This window comes from Calypte anna, chromosome 2, assembly GCF_003957555.1.
Source record: "Calypte anna isolate BGI_N300 chromosome 2, bCalAnn1_v1.p, whole genome shotgun sequence".
Lineage (NCBI taxonomy): Eukaryota > Metazoa > Chordata > Aves > Apodiformes > Trochilidae > Calypte > Calypte anna.
In genome coordinates this window covers 107585580-107607441 of record NC_044245.1, presented here as the reverse complement: position 1 = coordinate 107607441, position 21862 = coordinate 107585580, and the positions used below count along the sequence as shown (strand labels likewise).

Below are 21862 nucleotides of genomic sequence, written 5' to 3'. Positions count from 1 at the left end.
AGCTGAGACAAAACTTCAGACAAAACTTAATAGCCATGGTGGGACCTCGCATATGTAGGGGGGGAGCCTGCACGTGCCTAAAAAAGTGGTTTTCGAGGGCCTTACAGCCCAGATGTAGCCTGCAAACTGCTGTTTGAACTTTGCATACTCAGCTTTATATTTCACAAGTAAAATTTTTTAAAGGACTTGCTTTCACAGCTCAGCTTTGCTCAGTACTAGCTGGCACCGGATAAAGCATGCTGATTTTCTTGTATAGAAAGGAATTAATAAATAAAAGAACTATTTAAATCTTAGAGTGTCTCTGTCTACTTTGGACAGCTAGATGCAATAGTGGTTAGCAGTGCATTTCACTGAACTAACACTTTGGAGGAACTTGTGATTTCTCAGAAGGGTGTGGAAAATGAGTTTGTTTTTTTAATCTTAGAAATAGAAGAGAGTGAATGGATTCAGTGGAGCTTTATTTCAAACTTCTCATGAATATTTGACTTGATTTTAATATTTTCATAGTTCTTCTGTGTTGTTGATACCTGGGGGTTCTTTGCACTGTAGTTAAGAACAAAAACTTACTTCATTAGCTATGTTGTAGTTCCTGAGATTCCCTTAGCTCTCTGAAGAATTTCAGGAGCAATGGGGCTTGGGTAGCTCTCTGCTGCTACCTGCTCAGCATTGCTTTGTAGTGCAGAATAACTGGTGAAATAGCTTTGTTTAATGGAGTTCTGAGTAAGAAGGAATTTAAAGCAGGTTACTAAACATTTTGTTTTTAAAATGTCACTCTTAATTAACTTTATACTGACTGGAGTTTTTCTTTCTGTCTTCCAATAGATGGCCTGTCGAATAACTTTAAGACTCATCCCCTTCAACTGGACCATCCCAGCAGCAGTTTGGATACAACTGATTACATGAAAGCTTCTGCATCAGTGCAAGACTCAAAGAAATCAAATTCTGGAACACCACATGGTGCTTGTTTAACACTCACAGATCATGATCGGATTCGACAGTTCATACAGGAATTCACCTTTAGGGGGCTTTTGCCACATATAGAGAAGACAATTCGGCAACTTAATGATCAGGTCAGTTTACTCTTAGCTTTCTGACATAATAGGAAAAAACAACTGGTGTGTAAATCCAGTTAGCCAAAAATCTGTTTTAAAATGACTGGTTTCTTCTGCATTCAGTAATTCAATGATCTCATTGAAAACTGGAAATAAATATAGGAGAATAGCTGGAAGTTACAATTTTTGCTCAGTTTGTCTATTAAATACTAAGCCAGAGCAAAAACCAATTTATATCAACAGAGCTTAAGTGTGAGGTGGCTTGGTGAAAGCCTGTGAACTGTTATCAGGGATATGTCTTTGCTCATAAAATCTTATTATTCTATGCTTCTGGGCAGTTCTGGCCTGGGAAACAAAATGTACTTTTTGTATTTCAACATTAGGATACAGAACTAAAGTTGAGAAATATATTTTCTTCAATAGCTGTCTGCATAAAAGCTGCATACTTAATTGCTACTTTTTGAGAGGGGGAAGAAATGCATGGACACCCTAAGTAATTCAATTCTGGTTTGATCTCGGTGTTTTTTTGCAACTGAATATTTTTCTTTATATATAGGATTTTCTGAAAGTGTGATAATTAATATTCATGTGTTAAGTTTGACTTGTCCATATAGTTTTAAGCTTGAGGGGTTTTGATACTTAGTATTATATATATAAAAGAATACTCTCTCCCTGGATTGACTTATGGGAGTTGATGTATTGCTGACCATGTTTACACTTGGAAAGCTTTATGAAGAAAAAAAAAAGTGTGTTCCTAATAATAAGGCTTTCTGTTACACTTTAGGAATATAATAATACATTCCTAGTAATGGTAAGAAGGCATGATGTTACAATTTTAAAAAGTATCTTTAAAAAAAGATGCAGTTTGTCTTAGATAAACAGAATGATTATTCCCTTTGGAAGTTTTCTCTTTAGTGAACACTATCTAAAAGAATAAAAGTTGTGTAACCTTGCTTGCAGGTACGATTACTGCCCTTGACACTTGAAATCAATGGTTTTGCAATGTAATAATGCTTTATGTGGGTCATGATGGGGAGAGTGATCTCTCTTGAAGGGTGTATTTAGCCTAGAGTCTAGATTTCAGGTTGGTCATCTAACAGAATATATATCTTCTGGTATATTTCCAACAGATGCATCATGTGTCAGTTTTTAGGACTGAGATATCGGCAGTTTACAAAAGCAATAATGAACCTCATCTGTCTGAAATAGAATAAATATATGATTCACAATTTCTTTCTCATTGTCAATAATTCATCCTGAAGGAGTTGAATTATTTTATTCTTTTATTGGCTTATGGAAAAAAAGAATTTAGAAAGACTGAATAAAACTTACTTTTTTAGATTAGTTTAACTTATATTAGTTTCTCTCTTGCAATGTAGTGGTCTTATCTGGTGTCTTTTTGCAGTTAATATCCAGGAAGGGCTTGAGTCGATCACTGTTTTCTGCTACTAAAAAATGGTTTAGCGGCAGCAAGGTTCCAGAGAAAAGTATAAATGAACTGAAGAATACTTCTGGTTTGCTGTAAGTAATTTCAGTCCTTACATTTAGATGTAAGCAGAAAATGTATGGCTTTTTGGGGAGGGAATGCCTGTAATTATTAGATGGTCTGAGAACTAAATCAACAGTATCTTAAAAAATTTGAATTGGAGAAATCATAAAGGAGTAACAGGAATTTAGAAAAAAAGGGGAAAAAGAAACTTTACTGAGCCATCTGTCTGCTGTGTGTACAGTGAAGCTTTAAGTTGCAAAGAATGTACATGTTTAAGAGTAATAGAAATAAAAAGAAGCTAAGGTCTCCTGTAAGGACAAGTTTTTTCTTACATAAGCCAAACATTGTATATGGATGTTTTAGGTAATTGTGTAATTTACTGCAGTTCAGTGTTAAGCCTAGTGCTTTTGCAAGTGTATTTGAGAGCTAAATTAAGGGGAATTTCATAATTTCTGCACCTGCATTTTACACTAAAAACAGTTCTTAAGTTTTACCAGAATATTCATCCTGTATGCTTTGTGATTTTTAAAAAAAATTTTAATTTCTTTTTCCCCCCCTCTATGAATGAGGATATTTAATGAAAAGCACACTTTTCAAGTGTGTCTTAACCACAGAAATCTAAATAGTTCTTGGACACTATCTACATGGATTAATGTCCCCGACCCTTTCAAGCACCTTTAAATGTCTATGTTGTGTGTTTTTGGATTCATAATCAAAATGTTTGTAACTTCAAGTTTCTATATTGAACTTGTTAGCCTGGTTTGCTTTCTGCAAAGTTTGACTAACAGGTGTCTATGAGAATGTATTTGCTGTCATCACCAAAGGTTTTACATATATTTGACTAGCCAAAAGGCAGATCTATGCTTGCAGAGGACAGGAACTTACTCAGTGTTTTGGCATAAGACATAGTTCTCTAGTGAGCTTGTTCTTTAAAGAGAAATGGGGAGAGATTACAACTGCAGCTAGGTGCACAAAGTTACTTTTTTTTCCCCCTTTTTCTGCAGCTCTGTTTAGCTCTAGCAATTAATCTTACTGAGCAATTTTAGTGATAGCTGCATACTTTTTTTCCACTATCTCTTGGCTAAGAGGAATTACTGCTTTGAATGCTAGTGGAACAGTGAATTTTGTTAACAGGGAAGTAGAGTGTGAAACCAAGTTATATGTGGCAGAGAGGAAGCTGCTTCAGTTTTCTTAGTTGTTTTTTTGGGTAAGGTTGAAGCAATTTGCAAATAGAAGTTCAGATGCGAGGGGAAACTTTATAGAGCATGTCTTGCTCTATTTATTAAAATTATGACTTTGAATTTAAATATTTGTATTTATAGGTATCCACCAGAAGCACCAGAGCTTCAAATCCGGAAAATGGCAGACTTGTGCTTTTTGGTGCAACACTATGAACTTGCATATAGCTGTTACCATACAGCAAAGAAAGACTTCTTAAATGATCAGGCAATGCTTTATGCAGCTGGAGCACTGGTTGGTACTTCACATAACATACACATCTTGTGAACTTTTCCTAATAATCTCTAATATTTTTCTGAAGGTAACAAAATGCAATCTCTTCTCTCCACCTACAAATTTTTAAGAGTCTTGCCAAATTTGCTGCATATCTTTAGCAAATCATGAAGTATTCTCAAATCTATTGGCTGCTGCTTTATGAAGGGAACAAAGGTGTGAATAAAATTTGAGTTAATTAAAATGTGAAACATGGAAAGGAGAATATCTAGAGTGCAATTTCCAGCAAAACGGATGTTTGAACTTGTAGTCAGATAACTCAAAGACAAGTGTGATATAATTTTATAGTGTCTCTTTTAGACTTTGGTAAAATACTTATTTACCAGGAAGTCAAGATGATATCACTATATAGTACAATTTTTTTTTTTGGTTAAGACTCTTGAGGGGATATAGTTTTAATATGTCACTGCTGAACTTCTCTGGAAAAACATACTAATTCAGAAGTTTCTTGTGAGAATAAAGATCTATGTGACTAAAATAATTTTCAGTAAGATAAAATGGAACACTGGGGAAAATAAGCTGTGTTTTGCCGATTTTAGTTTGGTTACTCTGATTAAATTTGAAAATCTACTTTGTAGAGCTACAGAAGCAGTCTTGTACACTGTTCCATTTGATGTAAAATCTTTAAATGGGTATTTTTGTAGTATAGGCTGTTGTTCTACATATAGTAATCTGGATAATTAAGTTAATTTCTTATTGAACAGTTTGTAGAGGTCTTGATTATGAATTTTTGCAACCTACAAGTCTTTAATTACTTTAGAAAAACTTTGCTATTCTATCCTCATATGGAAAGGAATACAATTTCAGAGTACACGTTTACTACAGTTTCTTTCGAAACTGAGAATGTAACCTTTTTTTAAGCAAAACTCACAAAACAATCCTCATCTTAAAAGAGATGGTAGAGCTTTTTTTATCAAAAAGATTGTTCCTGCAATATGAAGTTGTCTCTTGGACTCGTACTGAATCAATACTTCTGCCTAATGTTGGGTGTACTGTCAACTGAAAACACTTCTGTGGGTGTATATACCTCTTCACAGAACTGTTCTGGTTGGAAAAGACCTTAAGATCATGAAGTCCAACCAGTCCAACATCTTACTGCTGGCTGGTTAATTACAAGCGGAGCCATGAATAAGCTATTGTATTAAACCCTTTTAGCAGTTAGTGTGTTTGGTGTACTTCTACGTGCCAGTAACTGATAAGATGAAGATCTTAAACTAGTAGCTGTTGAAATGTGTTTCTCAGCATTTTGAGGTTTACAATTTGTGAAAAAAATCTACAGCAACAGTAATCAATTTCTCTCGTAGGAAATGGCAGCAGTATCAGCTTTTCTACAGCCTGGAGCTCCTAGACCATATCCTGCTCATTATATGGAAACAGCAATTCAAACCTATCGAGATATCTGCAAGTATGTTGTTTACTTTCAAAACTGATTAATGAAAGACCTGGTGGCTGATCTTTCTTGCACTGCACGGTGATAGAGCCAGATGACTGAAAGATCACAAAATAACAGTAACTTTTTAAAGAATAAGATGTGTTAGTTTATCTAGACTAACATGGAAGGGGATCTGTGCCATTCTTACTATGCTTTCATATTGGATTTACCTGGTAAGACTTTGGTGGTGGGGTGACTGCAGGGATGGCTTCTGTGAGAAGACAGCAGGAGCTGCTCCCATACTGGGCAAAGACAGTTTTCCCCTAGCTCCAGAATGGACCTTCTGCTACCCAAAGCTGAGCCTTTTGGCAGTGCTTGTTGTGCCTCTCTGGTAAGATTCTTAAGAATGTCAGAATTGCTGTGCAGCATCTGTGAGAGAGGAGTGAGAAAATAAGAGAAACGAGGCTGCAGACACCAAGGTCAGTGAGGAAGGATGTGCTTCCCTGCAGCCTGTGGAGAATACTGTAGTGAAGCAGCTTTTCCTCCTGCAACCTGTGGAGGATCACAGTGGAGCAGACACCTGCACTGCAGCTCATGGAGGGCTCAATGTCAAAGCCAGGTGGATGTGCTTTGAAGGAAGTTGCAGCCTGTGGAGAGCCAATGCCAGAGCAGGTTTCTCTCAGGAGCTGGGGTCCAGACCTGCACTGGAACAATCTGTTCCTGAGGGGCTGTACTCCATGGAAAGGACCCATACTGGAGCAGTTTGAGAACTGTATCTGTGGGAGGGATCCCACACTGGAGCAAAGGAAGGGCATGAGGAGGAAGGAACAGCAAGGATGAAATGTTATGAACTGACCTAAATTTATCTCTCACCTTCCCCCAGTTCTGTGAAGGAGAAGGTAGAAGAGTTGGGAGTAAAACTGAGCCTAGAAAGGGAGTTGAGGAAAGGTGTTACAGTTTTGGTTTTATTTATCACTATACTATTCTGTTATAAGCTGCCAATAAATTAAGTCAATCTTCCCCAAACCAAACCTGGTTTGCCTGTGACAGTACTTGATTAAGCTCCCTGTCCTTTCATCAGCGCATGGACTTTTAAATACACTTTTCTTCCCCTGTCTTGCTAAGGAGGGGGTATGATTGAGCAGCTTAGTGAACATCTGGTGCCCACCAAGGTTTGCCCCCTCCCTGGAAGTGTTCAAGCCCAGGCTGGATGGGGCCTTGAGTAACCTGGTCTAGTGGAAAGTGTCCCTGCCCATGCAGGGGGTTTGAAGCTACGTGATCTTGAAGGTCCCTTCCAACCCAAACCATTCTATGATTCTGTGAAGGTCAACAAGGCTGTTGTTATTTCTGGCTGTTGGACTTGATTATCAGATCATTTATCTAGTTATCTAGTTATTACTCTAGTTGGTATTTTTATAAATACAATACTTTCCTCAAAAGTGCTCTCCAGCTTTGAGTTTTGAAAAGCTGATTATAGTAGGATAATACACTTAATATGTCAGTCTATGTGGCTGTTTTGCAGGAGCTAAACTTTCATACATTTAAAGAAGGATAAACAACAGGACATCCATCTGTCATATGGAGAAAATTTGTCAGATTTGAGGTGAAAAGTTTTCCAGGGATTAATATGATAAATATTTATTAATATGTTTCTGGTTTGCTTTAGGAACATGGTTCTGGCTGAACGCTGTGTGCTACTTAGTGCTGAAATCTTAAAAAGTCAAAGCAAATACTCAGAGGCAGCTGCTCTTCTGATTCGTTTAACCAGCGAGGTAAAACACTTTGTAGCTTTTTCCATACTTGCCCTGTTTGTTTACTTACCCAATCATTTCAAGGTTACATTCTAATTCTTGTCTTGTAATATTTTCTAGCCAAAGGTAGCAAATGAACCAGTCTAAAGCATGAGGAAAACTCCATTTACAAGGGAAGAAACGAGTACTGTTACTCTCTTTCTTTGTAGTCAACTGTCTTGACCTCTTTAAACAAACCAAATGTGCATTTGCTATCTTTGGCTTTATAATGAATTTTCTTAGCATCTGTTTAGCTCTTCTGTGGCATACTTTCAATTTAAGAGCTCATGTGTTAAGTATTAGCATGGCTTGCCAGAGCTGTAATGGATACTATCCCACATATAATCAGAAGTTTTCTAGTCTAAGTAACTGTGGTGTTACTGTAGCTCAGCTGTTACGAATCATTAGAATTTTGCAGTGCAAATGAAAGCTAGTTTGAACAATTTTGTAATATCAATTAGTTGAAATTAAATGTGGAATTGGCTTCTAACAGCACAGAAAGGGTTGCTTGAAGCAGAGTGAAACAGATGTAATACCCGTAATAGCAGAGGGTCTTCTGTGCAGCTTGAGAAGAAAGACTAACTGGCAGTTAGTTCTGGGTTGCTGGCCTGCTGCACCAAATGTGATGCTTCTGAGACTTTTCCTAGGAAAAATTAAACTTGGAAGAATTTGTGTATTTCTGTAAGTTGGTCTTAAGTACCTTTGTAGCATCATTCTTGCTCTTTCAACTAACACTTGCTACCAAAATTTGTGAGCAGTGTAAGTTATTTGAGCAAAGAATTTAAATAAAACTGGCTCTGCAAAATTGTTTTGCTTAGTCATGCGTAGTGTGCTTGTATTTTTTGTAGTTTTAAGGAAAATTTTCACAGGATATGATATAGGTGTCTCAGTATATTTGTAGTCCAAACACATACTTGAACATCACTGATAGCACTGAGTTGGGTTGTGGTAAAATCAAGTTAGAATCTGTTCCTACTGGTGAAATTATTATAGCTGTGTCTTGACATGAGAAGAGGGTAATAATAAGGAACTGTATGTTATTAAGAAATCATACTGATTCTTGTAATAAAAATTCACTAAATTCCATTACTCCCTCTGTTTCCTTCATACTGTTAATGGTCTTATTTTGTTCCTAGGCTTAGTATCTGCAAGAGGAGGGAGGGAAAAGGGTAGCAGAATATTTCAGAGGTGATAGCAAGAGTTAGAAGCCGTAGCCTGAGTAAGCAAAAAAAGCAGAAAATATTTGTTTTGTCACTGATACTGAAACAGATTGGTATTTTTTTCCAGTGAAGATCTTCATATATCAGAGTGCTTGGTATTGAATCGTATATATATATAACAAAGTGAAAAATAATTTTAGTCTTGGTTTCTTTTAAATGCATCCATTTACATAAGTGTTTGTATATAAAAGCATCTTCAGCTTCACAGCACTATTACATCTTCCTGTCCCTGTTAACATTAAAAGAAGGCCACAGTTATTTTTGTTTGTGTTCAACTTTAAGGCTAATTTTCCTTTTTGCTTTTAAATAGGATTCAGATCTCCGCAGCGCGCTTCTGTTGGAGCAGGCAGCCCATTGCTTTATAAACATGAAAAGTCCCATGGTTAGAAAGTTTGCGTTTCATATGATATTGGCTGGCCATAGGTTTAGTAAAGCAGGCCAGGTAAGTATTGTCTTTCTGCATGGAAAATATGCCTAGCATTGGATACCTGCATGTTAAATGTGTCATTAGTCTGGAAAAAAGATTCTTGGCTTATGACACTTCTGTACGGGTTGGAAGCACTCAGCTCTGTGACCTTCTGAAAATGACTTCTTCACTGATCAGCATAGTCTTTTACTTCTGTATTTGAAGTAACACAGAAGATCACTGACTTGAAATTTGTGACGTGCATTTTCATTTCTTGGTCTCAATTTTATGCACAGTGAAATTTGAGGCTTTATTTGAGTAAAGCTCAGTTAGAGGAGCGAAATGAAAAGTGTTTAAATTTGGCTTATGTTTTGAGGCTTGGCAGTCGAGATCTGTAGACTCTCATCAGTCTGTCTGAAAACAGAGCAGAACACTATTTTCAAAGTAGTTTTCTCTTGTTAATTGCTTTTTTTACTCACTGACTTTTACACTAGTCTTTGAAAACATGAACTTAACTTGTAGGATAAGTTCTGTATTGTGGGAACCAACCTTTGCTGCTTAGATTAATATTGACCAGCTGCTATGAGGTATAGGTCTGCAAATATTACATTTAGTGTGGTGAGATTGGTGGTAAAAACTTGAGTAACTTTTCTGACTTGCTGTTCAATCTTTCTAATATGACACTTAAAATGAGTGGTTAATGGGACTGTTTGTTGATATTTTTTCTTGCAGAAGAAACATGCTTTACGTTGCTATTGTCAAGCCATGCAGGTTTACAAAGGGAAGGGCTGGTCCCTTGCAGAAGATCACATTAACTTCACTATTGGTCGCCAGTCCTTTACACTTCGTCAGCTTGACAATGCTGTGTCTGCCTTCAGGCATATTTTGATCAATGATAGTAAACAACCTCCAGCCCAGCAAGGAGCTTTTTTACGAGAATATCTTTATGTTTATAAGGTAAATGGCTTGTCTTCATTCCTCAAATAATCAGTTATTTTATTACCAGTTATTTTCTGTTAAGTCATTAAATGATTCTCTGCCATACCTGCTTTGTTTCAGGATTGCTTTCTTATCTAGATGATGTGTTAATGGTTTACTGTGGCCTTCAAAAAATATTCTCTTCATCTTGTGTGTGTATTAAGTGTATTTCCACTGATGGGTATTAGTGTGACTCTTTGTTATGTGTGTTTATTACAGTAAAATGAACTCTTCCTTTTGAGCCTCATGGCTGAATTGCAACTTGTGATTGTTCAGTTTCTTTTAAATGAAGCTGATCTGGTATGTTTTGATCAATTTAGAATGACTGTTGAGGCTTTTGCTAATAAACATTTTAATAAAGACTAGCTAGGTCTGTCACCTGGTATTATAAAGTACTTAGCATTAATGTTGTACCAAATTTCATAGCTTAATATGGTTTTTTTAATAGATGAAGTGGTTCATTGACTTGTCTGAGTTTGTAGTGGTTCTGAATTGTAGTATACCACGTACACTAAGGGGTGTTTAGTGCTGATATTGCCACACAACTTGCAGCCATGTAGGTGGTTACTCTCTTTTAAAACTTGTAAGCAATATTTCTGTTTGTTAAGTTATGGTAGACCTTACCTGAGACTGGCATTTGAGTCCACAGCTCAGATGAGTTGAGTTTTGTGTAATGGTGGTGATGTAGTGAATGTAGCCTATCAAATTCTAAGTTATTTGATCCAAAGCTTGAATCATCAAAGCTTGTAATGGCCATGCAGCCACAGTAGTGATTAGAGTGCTGGATTAAAATTATTCTTTTTCCATAAACATTCCACAGACTTTAAACTCTTAAAGGAAAAAAAAAATACTACTTTGAACTATCAGAGCAGAAGCAGCTATCAGAGTATCTTAAAAGCACTGTCTGTTCAAGCACTGAGTGTTTATAACTTGGCTCCTTTATTGTTCAGTCCTAGTAATGTACAGCATGGAATCATGTACTGGGATAATGACATGACTCTGTTTTCCTCCAGAATGTAACCCAACTGTCACCTGATGGTCCCTTACCCCAGCTTCCTTTGCCATATATTAACAGCTCAGCAACCCGTGTTTTCTTTGGGCATGATCGAAGACCAGCAGAAGGTTAGAAAGCTTACATAAGCTGATTGAGGTCCCTGATTTATGGAACAAAAATATATGCAAGAATTAGTGTAATTAAAAAAATCTATCATTATGTAAAGCTAATGTTACAAGGTAACTTCTTAAATAAGATTTCAAAAGAAAAGCTTAAGTTTATTGTCTACAAGATGTTTTCAGACTTCCTATGTAAATGTGAAATCCACATATGTGTGGATGTGCTGACTTGCAGTATTTTTCGGAGCTGGAAAGCCTCAATGCAAGTCTGTAATGAACTCTGTGAAAAGGATTATTAATGCTTTAGGAAATGCTAGATGTTAGTGCCAGTGCTAGAAATTAGCTTTACAGTTAACTTGCTCTTGGATGAACTGTTTGAAACACTGTGATTCCTGAGTATAAAGTAAGCTGAGTGGAAATTCTTGCATAAAGCAGGGCTATGCTGTGGGTCTGTAGTCTGCCATAGTAAAAAATAATCTCTAATCTGAGTATGTCGTTTTGCAAATAGAAGTATACTAAAATTATCCCCAGTATGATCTTCATGTGTGTGTTTCAAACTTTCTTGCAATTTGCTGTCTTTAATCAATTGCAACATAAAAATGACAGTGACTTAAAATATTTTAACAATACTTAGCTAGTGCAGCTCTGTTGCAACTGTTGCATGCCACTGTTCTCTATCTTCTAAGATTGTCTTACTTTTACTAGGTGAAAAGCAGGCAGCTACACACGTGAGTCTGGATCAGGAATATGACTCAGAATCATCTCAACAGTGGAAGGAACTTGAAGAGCAGGTTGTTTCTGTGATAAATAAAGGAGTAATACCTTCAAACTTCCAGCCAACACAGTTCTGCTTAAATCGCTACTCAGATAACTCCAAATTTCCACTTGCTGTTATAGAAGGTAAAGTTAAGATTTATATACTTCAAAAATAAAGTGAGTTAGATAACAGAAAACCCTGTACAAATTTATTCTGAATTTAAACCAATGTTCTTGTGCAGGCTGTTTTCACAAGAATACTCTGAGTTAGGTGAACCTTCAGACTATGTTTGGGATAGCCTGTTGTCATTATTTTCTTGCATTTTTTAATAGAACCAATAACTGTAGAAGTGTCCTTCCGAAATCCTCTGAAAGTTCCACTTCTTTTGACTGACCTTTCATTGCTGTGGAAGTTTCAAGCTAAAGACTTAAATGTACAGCATGGTGGAGAAACAAAAGAACTGGTAAGGAAAGTTTCATCCTTTTAGTATCTACTGAATTTCTTTATGCATTGTTTAGTTTTTCCTAGATCCGTAGGGCACAAAGGAGCCAATTTAACAAAGGTACTATAAATGAGTTTTGTAAAGCTTAATGCACAGCAATATAATTCCAATGTTTCATTGTGTGTGTAGTACATCTATTGAGTTAAACTAGTCTTGGCCAGCTGAAATGACTTGCAGTCTTGCTGGATATATTGCCAAATATCTTACTTGAACTACTGGAGGCCCTGTATTTAGTGAAATGTGTGTTCTGAAAAATTCTGCTGGTATGACAGGAATATCTTGGTATCTCAATTAGAAGAAAAATGAAAATGTATTACAAAATGAATGTTTTGAATACTGTAGAATAACTATTTACTACTGTTTAAATTAACACTTCAACTAATGCTGCCAAACCCTCTAAAGGACTGTTCTCACTGTAATATTTTTAAGGTTTTAATATATTCTGATACTGAACATTACAGCAAATTCCTTAACTTCATTTTCTGGCCAATAGCATTTGGAACATAGTGATCTCTAAAGGTGCTTTAAGTGTTTGCCAGAGATATAAAGATGGTTTCATATAATTAGGTCTCAAGGATTACCATATGTTTTCCCTTCTGTTCTGGTCTGAACTGATAATCTAATGATATGATAAATACTTCTGTGAGTATGAATGAAGATGATTTGGAATGGTTCCAATTTATACTAATAAATTTTAAGCTTATATCTCGAATAAATTCTTACTGAGCTCTCCAGCTGCTTTAATTCAGACAGCTGAAGAAGTGAGGCATATAGGACCTGCTGGTCCTAAGTTTATGTGGTTTGAAACTTGTATGCTTTTTCTTCCTTAAACTTTAGGAAAGGTGTGGGAAGCAATATTTATGCCAGTTTTTCTGCCTAGCAGTCATAGTATCTGAAAAGCAGTTGCTTCTTTTTAGGGAACATGTGATGATGACATGATAGGAACTGAAGCAATATCCGAATTTTTAATTAATAGTGAGGAGACAAAAGTGGTAAGTACTGTATTTTATGATGGTGAAGTTCATGCTTGTTATGATCTGAACTTAATGCCAAACTGACAGAAGACATTACTGATACATGAAATACGGGGGTTTCTGAATCTCATCAGTGTGCAGAAATATCTGAAGGGAGAATGTGACAGCAAAAGAGACAGTGGGTACAAACTGAAACACAGGAGGCTCCTTATGAATATCAGGAAATGGTGTCTGGTTTTTTTGTTTGGCTTGTTGTTTTTGTTGTTGTTTTCTTGTGTGGGGTTTTTTGTTGTTGTTAGTTTGTTTTGGGGGGGGGTTGTTTTTTACTGGAATGGTGACTGAGCACAGGTTGCCCAAGAGTCTGTGCAGTCTTCATCCTTACAGAAATAAAAAAAAAAAACATTTGAACACAGTTCTAGGCAGCTGGCATCAGGGGGTGTGGCTTGAGCAGGAAAGTTTGACAAGGGGACCTTTCAGAGGTCCTTTTTCCAGAGGTCCTTTCCAACTTCAGCCATTCTGTGATTCTCCCTCTTAAAGTTAATTTTTGTTAAGATTTTAGGATTCCTTCCTAATGTAACGAGTATCTCTGAGTTTGAAAAATCTGAAGCCAGTAAATGACCTGTGGTTACAGTATGCAGTTACATTTGGCACCACTGTAAAGTAAATGTAGCTGTGTTATTAGCAATTGGACATTTAAATGTAATGATACTTTTTTTCTAGTAGCAACAACAACAAAAATTTAACGTATCTCCACAGGCAAGACTAAAGCTCTTTCCCCATCAAACAGGGGAGCTACATATTCTGGGAGTCGTTTATAATCTTGGCACTGTTCAGGGTGCTGTGACATTAGATGGGATAGACCCTTCTATTGGATTACAGACAGGTAGGTGTGTTATTCCCTTGACTTGTATGTCTGTGGAAGAGGGAGACATGGCTTCTGCAGAGCAGAACTGAATTCTGGTGTTTAGTGTTTGGCTGTTGTGATAGAAGGACTTCCTTCAGCTAAGGTTGTGGAAACAACTGGAACAGGAAAGAAAGATTAGGAATCCCATGAGAAAGGAAGTTACCACTGCAAAACCCATACTTACTGTTCCTTTTAAATCTGCGGAAATTTTGAAAAAAGATGAATTCTGAAAAATAAAAAAAAACAAAGGAAATATCAAAATTTAGGTATTCCATCTATGCATGTTGCATCTATAACAACTCTGATTCTTTTGTTGTTCGTATTTCTTATGGGTCTTTTCCCTTTGTTAGGTTTCAGCTTTTGTCTAAATGTTGCACTGAAATTCTTTGCGTAGATTCCCAGTCTAAATTTGGCTGATATAACTGAGATGACTTTTCCAGTTTGCAAAAAAATTGGAAGAGGGAATAAATACACCACCTTCATGCTCTGTGGACACCCTCCCCCTTTTCCTACAAGTTGTAGTCAAACTATTAAAGGGCACAAAGTCCCCAGCCATGGCTGTCTGTCTGAACTCATAACTGCAATGCATTGTGTGACAGTAAGCTTTGAATAGTCCTTTGCCAGAGATATTGCTTGGTCAATGAATGCTGCATGTGCCAAATAACAGAAAAATCAAAATTATTTTTGAGATTGGGTTGGGAGCCTTGGGTCACTTCACAGAAAAAAAGTTATGAATTCTTGGTTTTTAAAAATAATCAAACTTCAAAAAATTGTTCCAGGAAAGTTTGTTTCCAATGGTTTATCTGTACGAGGACGGCAAGATTTAGAAATCCAGGGGCCTCGGCTCAATAACACTAAAGAGGAAAAAACATCCATTAAATATGGACCTGATCGACGTTTAGATCCCATTATTACAGAAGAAATGCCTTTGTTGGAGGTATGTGGCTACTTTCTGTTGGCAGCTTACATTCCAACAGTGGAGTCTCAGACTTTGCTAATGACAACACCTTTCAGTTTAGTGTCTGATCTGTCAGTGCCAAATTTGTGTGGGTGTTTTTTTCAAGTGAAACTTGAAGCACTGAAATAAATATCTATCTGAAGTTGTGAAATTCCCTTTGAAATTTAAGTTGGCAATAGCTTTTGTAACCAAGTTCTAAAGGGAGATGGAGCAGGCAAAGAAGCTTTATGTTTGCTTGCCATTCATCTGGCATAGTTCTTTGAGTTGTATAATTAAAACACAGTGATCTGCCTTACTATGGTCATTAAAATTGTGTGACTGGCTGGTCAATGACAAGACTCCATAGAATATTTTAGCCAAAAGGGGCCTGCAGAGATCATCTAGGGTACCTGCCTGACCACTTCAGGGCTGATCAAAAAGCTGGAGCACATTAAGGGCATTCACAAATAGCTCTTAAACACTGGCAGGGATGGAGCATTGACTACTTTTCTAGGAGACCCATTTGCAGTGTTTGACCACCTTCTCAGTATAGAAATGCTTCCTAGTGTTCAGTCTGAACCACCCCTGACTCAGGTTTTTTAACTTCTCCCTTGTGTCCTACCACTAGGCACCAGGGAGAAGAGTTTAGCATCTCTCTCCACTTCTTCCTCAGGAATCTGTAAAGAGCAAAACATAAATTAAAAATATAGGTGGTTGTTTTCATGTGCATTTGTAATGTGGCTCAGCATTCAGATTTTTCTTTTCTCCTGTTCTTTCCCATCCAGGTGTTCTTTATAAATTTTCCTACAGGGCTTCTCTGTGGAGAAATCAGAAAAGCATATGTAGAATTTGTGAATGTAAGCAAGTGTCCCCTTACTGCACTGAAGGTTGTGTCCAAGCATCCGGAATTTTTTACTTTTGGTGGAAATACTGCTGTTCTAACACCACTAAGTCCTTCAGCTTCTGAAAACTGTAGCGCTTACAAGACTGTTGTGACAGATCCTACCTCTGTGCGTACAGCACTGTTATCTTCAGCTTCTTCTGTGGACTTTGGGGTTGGCACAGGAGGTCAGCCTGAAGTAATACATGTCCCCCTTCCTGATGCTGTTCTTCTTCCTGGGGCTTCAGTGCAGCTGCCTATGTGGTTACGGGGACCAGATGAAGAAGGTGTTCATGAAATTAACTTTTTGTTTTACTATGAAAGTATTAAAAAACACTCAAAAATGTGGTAAGTTTTTATCTACATGTTTCTATCATACTTATTAGACACATGACAAACATTTTAAGCATATATGTAAATCTTACTGATTTCTCTCAGTTGCTGTGATGATGTTAAAGTGGCCTTTTACCTGCTATTGTGAACAGCCTTTCTACTATATGATCTAATTTCCATTTAAACCTCAGTCAGCATCTAAGCCCCACTAGCTGCTTACTCTCCTCCAGTGGAATGGAGGAGAGAATTGCAAGGGTAAAAGTGAGAAAACTTGAGGGTTGAGGTAAGAACAGTTTAATAGATAAAGCAAAAACCATGAATGCAAGCACAGCAAACAAAAATTCATTCACTGCTTCCCATGGGCAGGCAGGGGTTCAGCCATCTCCAGGGAAGCAGGGCTCCATTGTGCATCGTGGTGACTTGGGAAGACAGATGCCATCACTCTGAAGGCCATCCCTTCCTCCTTCTTCCCTCTAGTTTTATTGCTGAGCATGATGTGTCATACGGTGTGGAATATCCCTTTGGTCATCTGGGGTCAGTTGTCCCAGCAGTGTCTCTTCCCAACTTCCTGTGCACTCCTAGGCTGCTTGTTGGTGAAGGTGACAGGCAGAAAAGGCCTTGACTCTGTGTAAGCACGGCTCAGCAGTTAGGAAAACATACCTGCTTATCAACACTGTTTCTAGCACAAATCTAAAACATGGCCTCATGCTAGCTACTATGAAGAAAATTAACTCTGCCTCAGCACTAATTAACTCTAAACCAGCACACCTGGTCTCTATACACACTCAGGATGGTGGTCAGATGAGCTTGTCACATGGACTGAATGTCTGCTTGTGGCTGAAGCTTTTTTCCCAAGGTAGCCCTGAGAAAGAAACCAAGTTCATATACTGTGAGGCTGCTTCATACTGTACATTCAAGCAGAGTTAGTCGAGCATGGTCAGGAGAGCAGATCAGCAAGTTATTCTTGATCATGTTGAAAGTTGTACAAATGCACCCCCTGTTTAGATTTTTCTGCAGCTTCTGAAATGCTGAAGTTAGCTTTCCATTTGGTTTTAAACTAGTCTACAGAAATAGGGAATTTTCCCCCTACAATGTTACTTTCTTTTTTTGAGAAAAAATTATTTTCAATCTGAGTTCATAGTAAGAAAATGAGGTGTTTCAGAGATAGAAGAGTTGGGTTTTTTGTTTGGGTTTGTTGTTTTTTTTAATGGACTGAAGACAGGCTTTATTTGTGCTATGCAGATATCTGTGTATCTATCTGAAGATACACTGCAAAACGGAGAAGCTTACTCTGTAGCTTCTCTTCACAGCTTACTCTGATATTATGTGAGGTAGAGTTTAGGAAACCACTGATTATCCCTTCTCCAGCATGTTTAGTAGGTAATGCAAATCAAATTTTTAGATACCTCTAATGTTTCCAAGTGGAAGTTATGGTAATGCAGAGCTTTTTTGTGGGAAAAACTTGGGTGTGTTGATGGTGTCCAAGAATGTGAATTTACACATCATTAGAAAACCAGGGAAAGTAACTTCTTCAAAGAGCTTGCTGGCCTTGATGTTGAATGTGTCTGGAAAAATGTAGAGTAGTGATGATTCTAGAAATAAACTTTCAAGATTCTCAGCTCAGGGGAATTTGTTGAATTCAGTGGTATTCTGTCTAAATGCTTTTTAATAAATTATTTTTTTCCCTCTTCTAGCCATAGAGTATTAAGGCACACTGCAGTTATTTGTACCAGTCGATCTCTTCATATTCGAGCTACTGTCTGCAGAAGTAATGCACTTGAAGATGAAGAAGGCAGAGGAGACAATATGTTGGTGTTCGTGGATGTAGAAAATATCAATACTGTAAGTTCTAATAATAATAGCTCAACAAATGTATGTCAGCAGTAGAGCCAAGACTTAAGTTTTGGGGTTTTTTTCCCAGCTGTTTTGCAAACACTTAAGTATGCCTTGCATACTTAATCATTCCAATTACTTCTGGAAAGAGAGTACTACCTTTGAAGTTATATCTCAAGTCTCTAGAAGTCTGCTACAACCAGCTCAGTCCTAAAGAAATTCCAGTACTGTAGCTTGGAGTCTTTATTTAATTAAGTTTTATTCCAAATTCATGAATGTGTTTCATGGATCATTCTGAATGAGACAACCTGTGTCCCCTGCAACTTTTCAGTGAAAACACTGGTAGATTTAATGGTGATTTGGAGTCAAGATTTAAGCTCTAACTTGGAGGAAGCTTCAGTGTTTACATTTTATTGCTCAACTCTAAAAGGTGTTTTTGCAAATACAAGCCAGTCACAGATGTATCTATTGACATAACAAAGCAGATAAAAATATTTCAGTTCTTCATTACATGCTAATTTAAATTTGCTCATTTCTCTGGTAAAGCTGCTTCCATTTTCTCAACGACAAAGCAAGGTAATGGAGTGCTATGTTTGTAGAATTCCTAGAAATGTAGCTGGTAGTGGAATCATTGAGCTGATTTGTCAGTTTGTTTTAAAGGTGTGTGCACTTCAGCTACTAAAATGAATATTGTCCTTCTTTGAGCAGGACAAAATGTTTTATGAAGCATTTAACAAGTTAACATATAACATTGTGTGAAACTTAGTTTTCCACTATCACCTCACTCTTCCTAGGAAAGGAAACCAGCCCCAAAAGCTACTTTTCATTGGCTATATATGTGAAATATATTAAAAACTGAATTCCTGAGATTTATGACCTAGCAATATTCCTAAAGTAGTCTTGGAAACTAAGTGGTCTTGCAGACAGAGTTCTGCATTGGAGTTAAAAGCCTAGGATTTGTTAGAGTAATCTTAAAATATTAGTGGGTGACTACTTTTTGGGGGATCTTTCTTTCCTCTTTGTGTGGCTTTGTTTACTGGAATTGGAAGTTGCTGTGAGCTGGGACTGTTTTACACTACAGTGGGTTTTGTCTTCCTGTCTTTCCTTTGTACTGTATTATGGATGGTGTGAATAATCTATTAAATTGAGATTCTAACAGTGCCACCTTACAATGGCCACCATGGGATGTAAAATATCCCAATTGTGATTGGTCTTATTTGGCATAATTTTTGTTTCTTCCTTAGAGTGAGACTGGTGTTAAAGAATTTCATATTGTGCAAGTTTCAAGTAATAGCAAGCACTGGAAGCTTCAGAAATCTGTGAACATCTCTGAAGATAAAGGTGTGTATCTTTATCACTAAGAGGATGGTGAGTCCAGCTTCTGCCTGATAAAAACAGTTAGAAGAATCTTACAAGGAGATGAATTTGGCTTTCAGAATAAGTAATTTCTGAAAATGTTTTGTCCTTTTCAGACTTACTGAAGCTTTTCTTTTATTAGTGTTTCAAGGAAAGTATGTTGACAAACAACTTTCAGTCTTCATTAATTTGAAGCACAGGCTTAACTTAGAAGTAAATTATTTCAGCTATGTAGAGAAATCCATGTCTGAGTTGGCTGATAATTTACTTTGCAAGAGGTGTGTTCCTTTAAATTTAACACTGATATAAATAATTTAAAGTAATGAATCAACAGCATATTTGACAAGGGCTCTATTGAGTTTTTAGAAATATACCAGTATGGTTAATGCTGTATTCTCCCTTATCTAATACAACGGTAATTTTTAAAAACTACCCTAGATGGAAAAAGTGCTGTTATTGTATCTAACAAATATTATTGTTACATGTACGCTGAAATCGTATTTACTTCAATTTTTCTAGAAATGTATTCCTCTTGTATTAATATTGAGGGTGAGCCAAATTGAATCTCTTGTCTTCTGTTCCTTATTTTTGTGTTTCCCTTATGTGTTATGGCTTACTTCCTATTCTAGAAGGAGATGGAAGGAGTCAAGAGAAGATGCATCATCTTTACTACCATGCAGTCACAGAAAATTCATTATCTTTGCTATCATGTGCAGTTGCTCTGCTTGAGTTAATTATACTTCTTGATTATCATCAGTGTGTTATTTATGAAGTTTAAAGACTTTTGGCCAATGAGATCGGACTCTGATTATGTTGAAATGGGGGTGAAAATCTTGCAACCTTTTTCTTTCAGATACTAAGCTTGCTAGCAGAGAGAGAGCAAAGTTATGCTTTAAAGCAGTAAGATGCAAAAACACAGAAGGTACGTTCTGTTCTAAATTTTTGAAAATACTATATGGATGCTGTGTGATAAAGTTGTGACATCTTATGATGCTGAAACAATGCCTCCCCTTTTTATCCCTTAGGAAATTACACATTTGCAGACATTGTCTTTGGAAACGAACAGGTAGGTGAAAAAGTGCAACTGCAGATTTTGTTTTGTGTAAGACATCCCCGTCATGTGAAAGTATCCCAGTGAAAGCTTTTTATTAAGTACGAAGCTGAGTTTGCCAGAAATTTCAGAATTCTAAACTGGTGGACTTCCAGGTTAGCCCCTCTTTTTTTTTTTTTTTTTTTCCTGTGGGGTTTTTTGTTTTTTCAAAGAGAGGTAGCATAGGATACTGGATGGTCTGGATTTCTAAGTTCTGAAATAATTCAGGAGCACATTACAATGTGAACTTTTTTGCTGTTTTCCTTTTCTTTCTAAATCTTCAGAGCAGTTCTTAACATTTCTTCAGAAAGTTCAGTATTTCCCCAGTCCTCTAATTTTCTAGTAGAGATCTGTGCATGTCAAATTGTTGTTCAGTTGTATTTTTCTTAATTATATTTTTACCAAGAAAAGTCAAAAAATTCTAATTACAGCTTTTTCTAGTTCTAGAAATAGTCTGAAAACTTACAATGGATGTAGATACCAAATTTTGAAACTACTGATGCAGACTGCAGTTAGTTTAAGGATTCTATTTTCTTTTTTTTTCTTAAAAGCTTAACATTCTAGACTACTATGCTCTTTTAATCTTTTTAAGCACATAGGTATTGTCTGAAGAAGAATCCTTTTAGCAATTGATCTTGGTACAGCAAATACTTTGCCAGAGCCTGAGGGAAGTAGGCCACTTGCATCAGATCAGAAATCTACATTAGCATGGTGTAGATAGCTCAATTTATGCCGTGTGTAGATTTTCCATATATGCATCCAACTGTTGTAAGCTCACTACCATTTCATTTTATAGGCATATAAATTTAAGTTAAGACTAATGATCTGAGGCAGATGCATTTTTAAAGTTGGATGAGCTGCATGAACTTCAGCTTTCTTGTAAGGAAATGTTCTCTAATTGAGAGGATGGGGCCTTCCCTTCTAGACAGTTACTCCAAAAGCAGATTGTGTCTGTGGGTATGAGGAATTTATAGCTCTGTTTCCCTCTGTTACCATAGCTCAGTAGGTAGAGCAACATGTGTGGCATCCTGTGGGTTTGCAAGGGGAAGCAAAGCAAAGCAACAGAACTGAAATACATGATGAGCTCTTTTAAGAGTAACTTGTGTCAGCTTGCATCCTGTTCTGAAAGCACTCTTTTTTTAATTTTATTTAATCTTGCAGATAATAAGTTCAGCCAGTCCTTGTGCAGACTTTTTTTTTCAAAGCTTGTCCTCTGAAATTAAAAGAACTCATGTGCAGTCTCATGCTTATGCATCTCAAAGGGCTGTGAAACAATCATTTGATGAGACGGTGAGATTGATACAAAGATGCAGTGAAGTCGATTTGAACATTGTTGTACTGTGGAAGGTGGGTATCTTTGAAAC

The 21862-nt window shown here is 36.8% G+C and overlaps 1 protein-coding gene across 4 annotated transcripts in view; it reads left to right on the top strand.

Moving 5' to 3' along the window:
- Positions 1-21862, top strand: part of TRAPPC8 (trafficking protein particle complex 8) — a 51913-nt gene that overhangs the window by 14934 nt on the left and 15117 nt on the right. For all 4 annotated transcript variants that reach the window (XM_030445346.1, XM_030445347.1, XM_030445345.1 and 1 more), the window contains 19 exons: positions 823-1070; positions 2458-2573; positions 3864-4014; positions 5358-5458; positions 7092-7197; positions 8746-8877; positions 9574-9798; positions 10833-10941; positions 11638-11832; positions 12022-12152; positions 13109-13183; positions 13922-14048; positions 14849-15006; positions 15792-16234; positions 17914-18061; positions 19297-19393; positions 20262-20330; positions 20434-20474; positions 21660-21845. In XM_030445346.1, the coding sequence (XP_030301206.1) occupies positions 823-1070; positions 2458-2573; positions 3864-4014; positions 5358-5458; positions 7092-7197; positions 8746-8877; positions 9574-9798; positions 10833-10941; positions 11638-11832; positions 12022-12152; positions 13109-13183; positions 13922-14048; positions 14849-15006; positions 15792-16234; positions 17914-18061; positions 19297-19393; positions 20262-20330; positions 20434-20474; positions 21660-21845 (2858 nt within the window). The remainder of the gene's footprint in view (positions 1-822; positions 1071-2457; positions 2574-3863; positions 4015-5357; positions 5459-7091; positions 7198-8745; positions 8878-9573; positions 9799-10832; positions 10942-11637; positions 11833-12021; positions 12153-13108; positions 13184-13921; positions 14049-14848; positions 15007-15791; positions 16235-17913; positions 18062-19296; positions 19394-20261; positions 20331-20433; positions 20475-21659; positions 21846-21862) is intronic.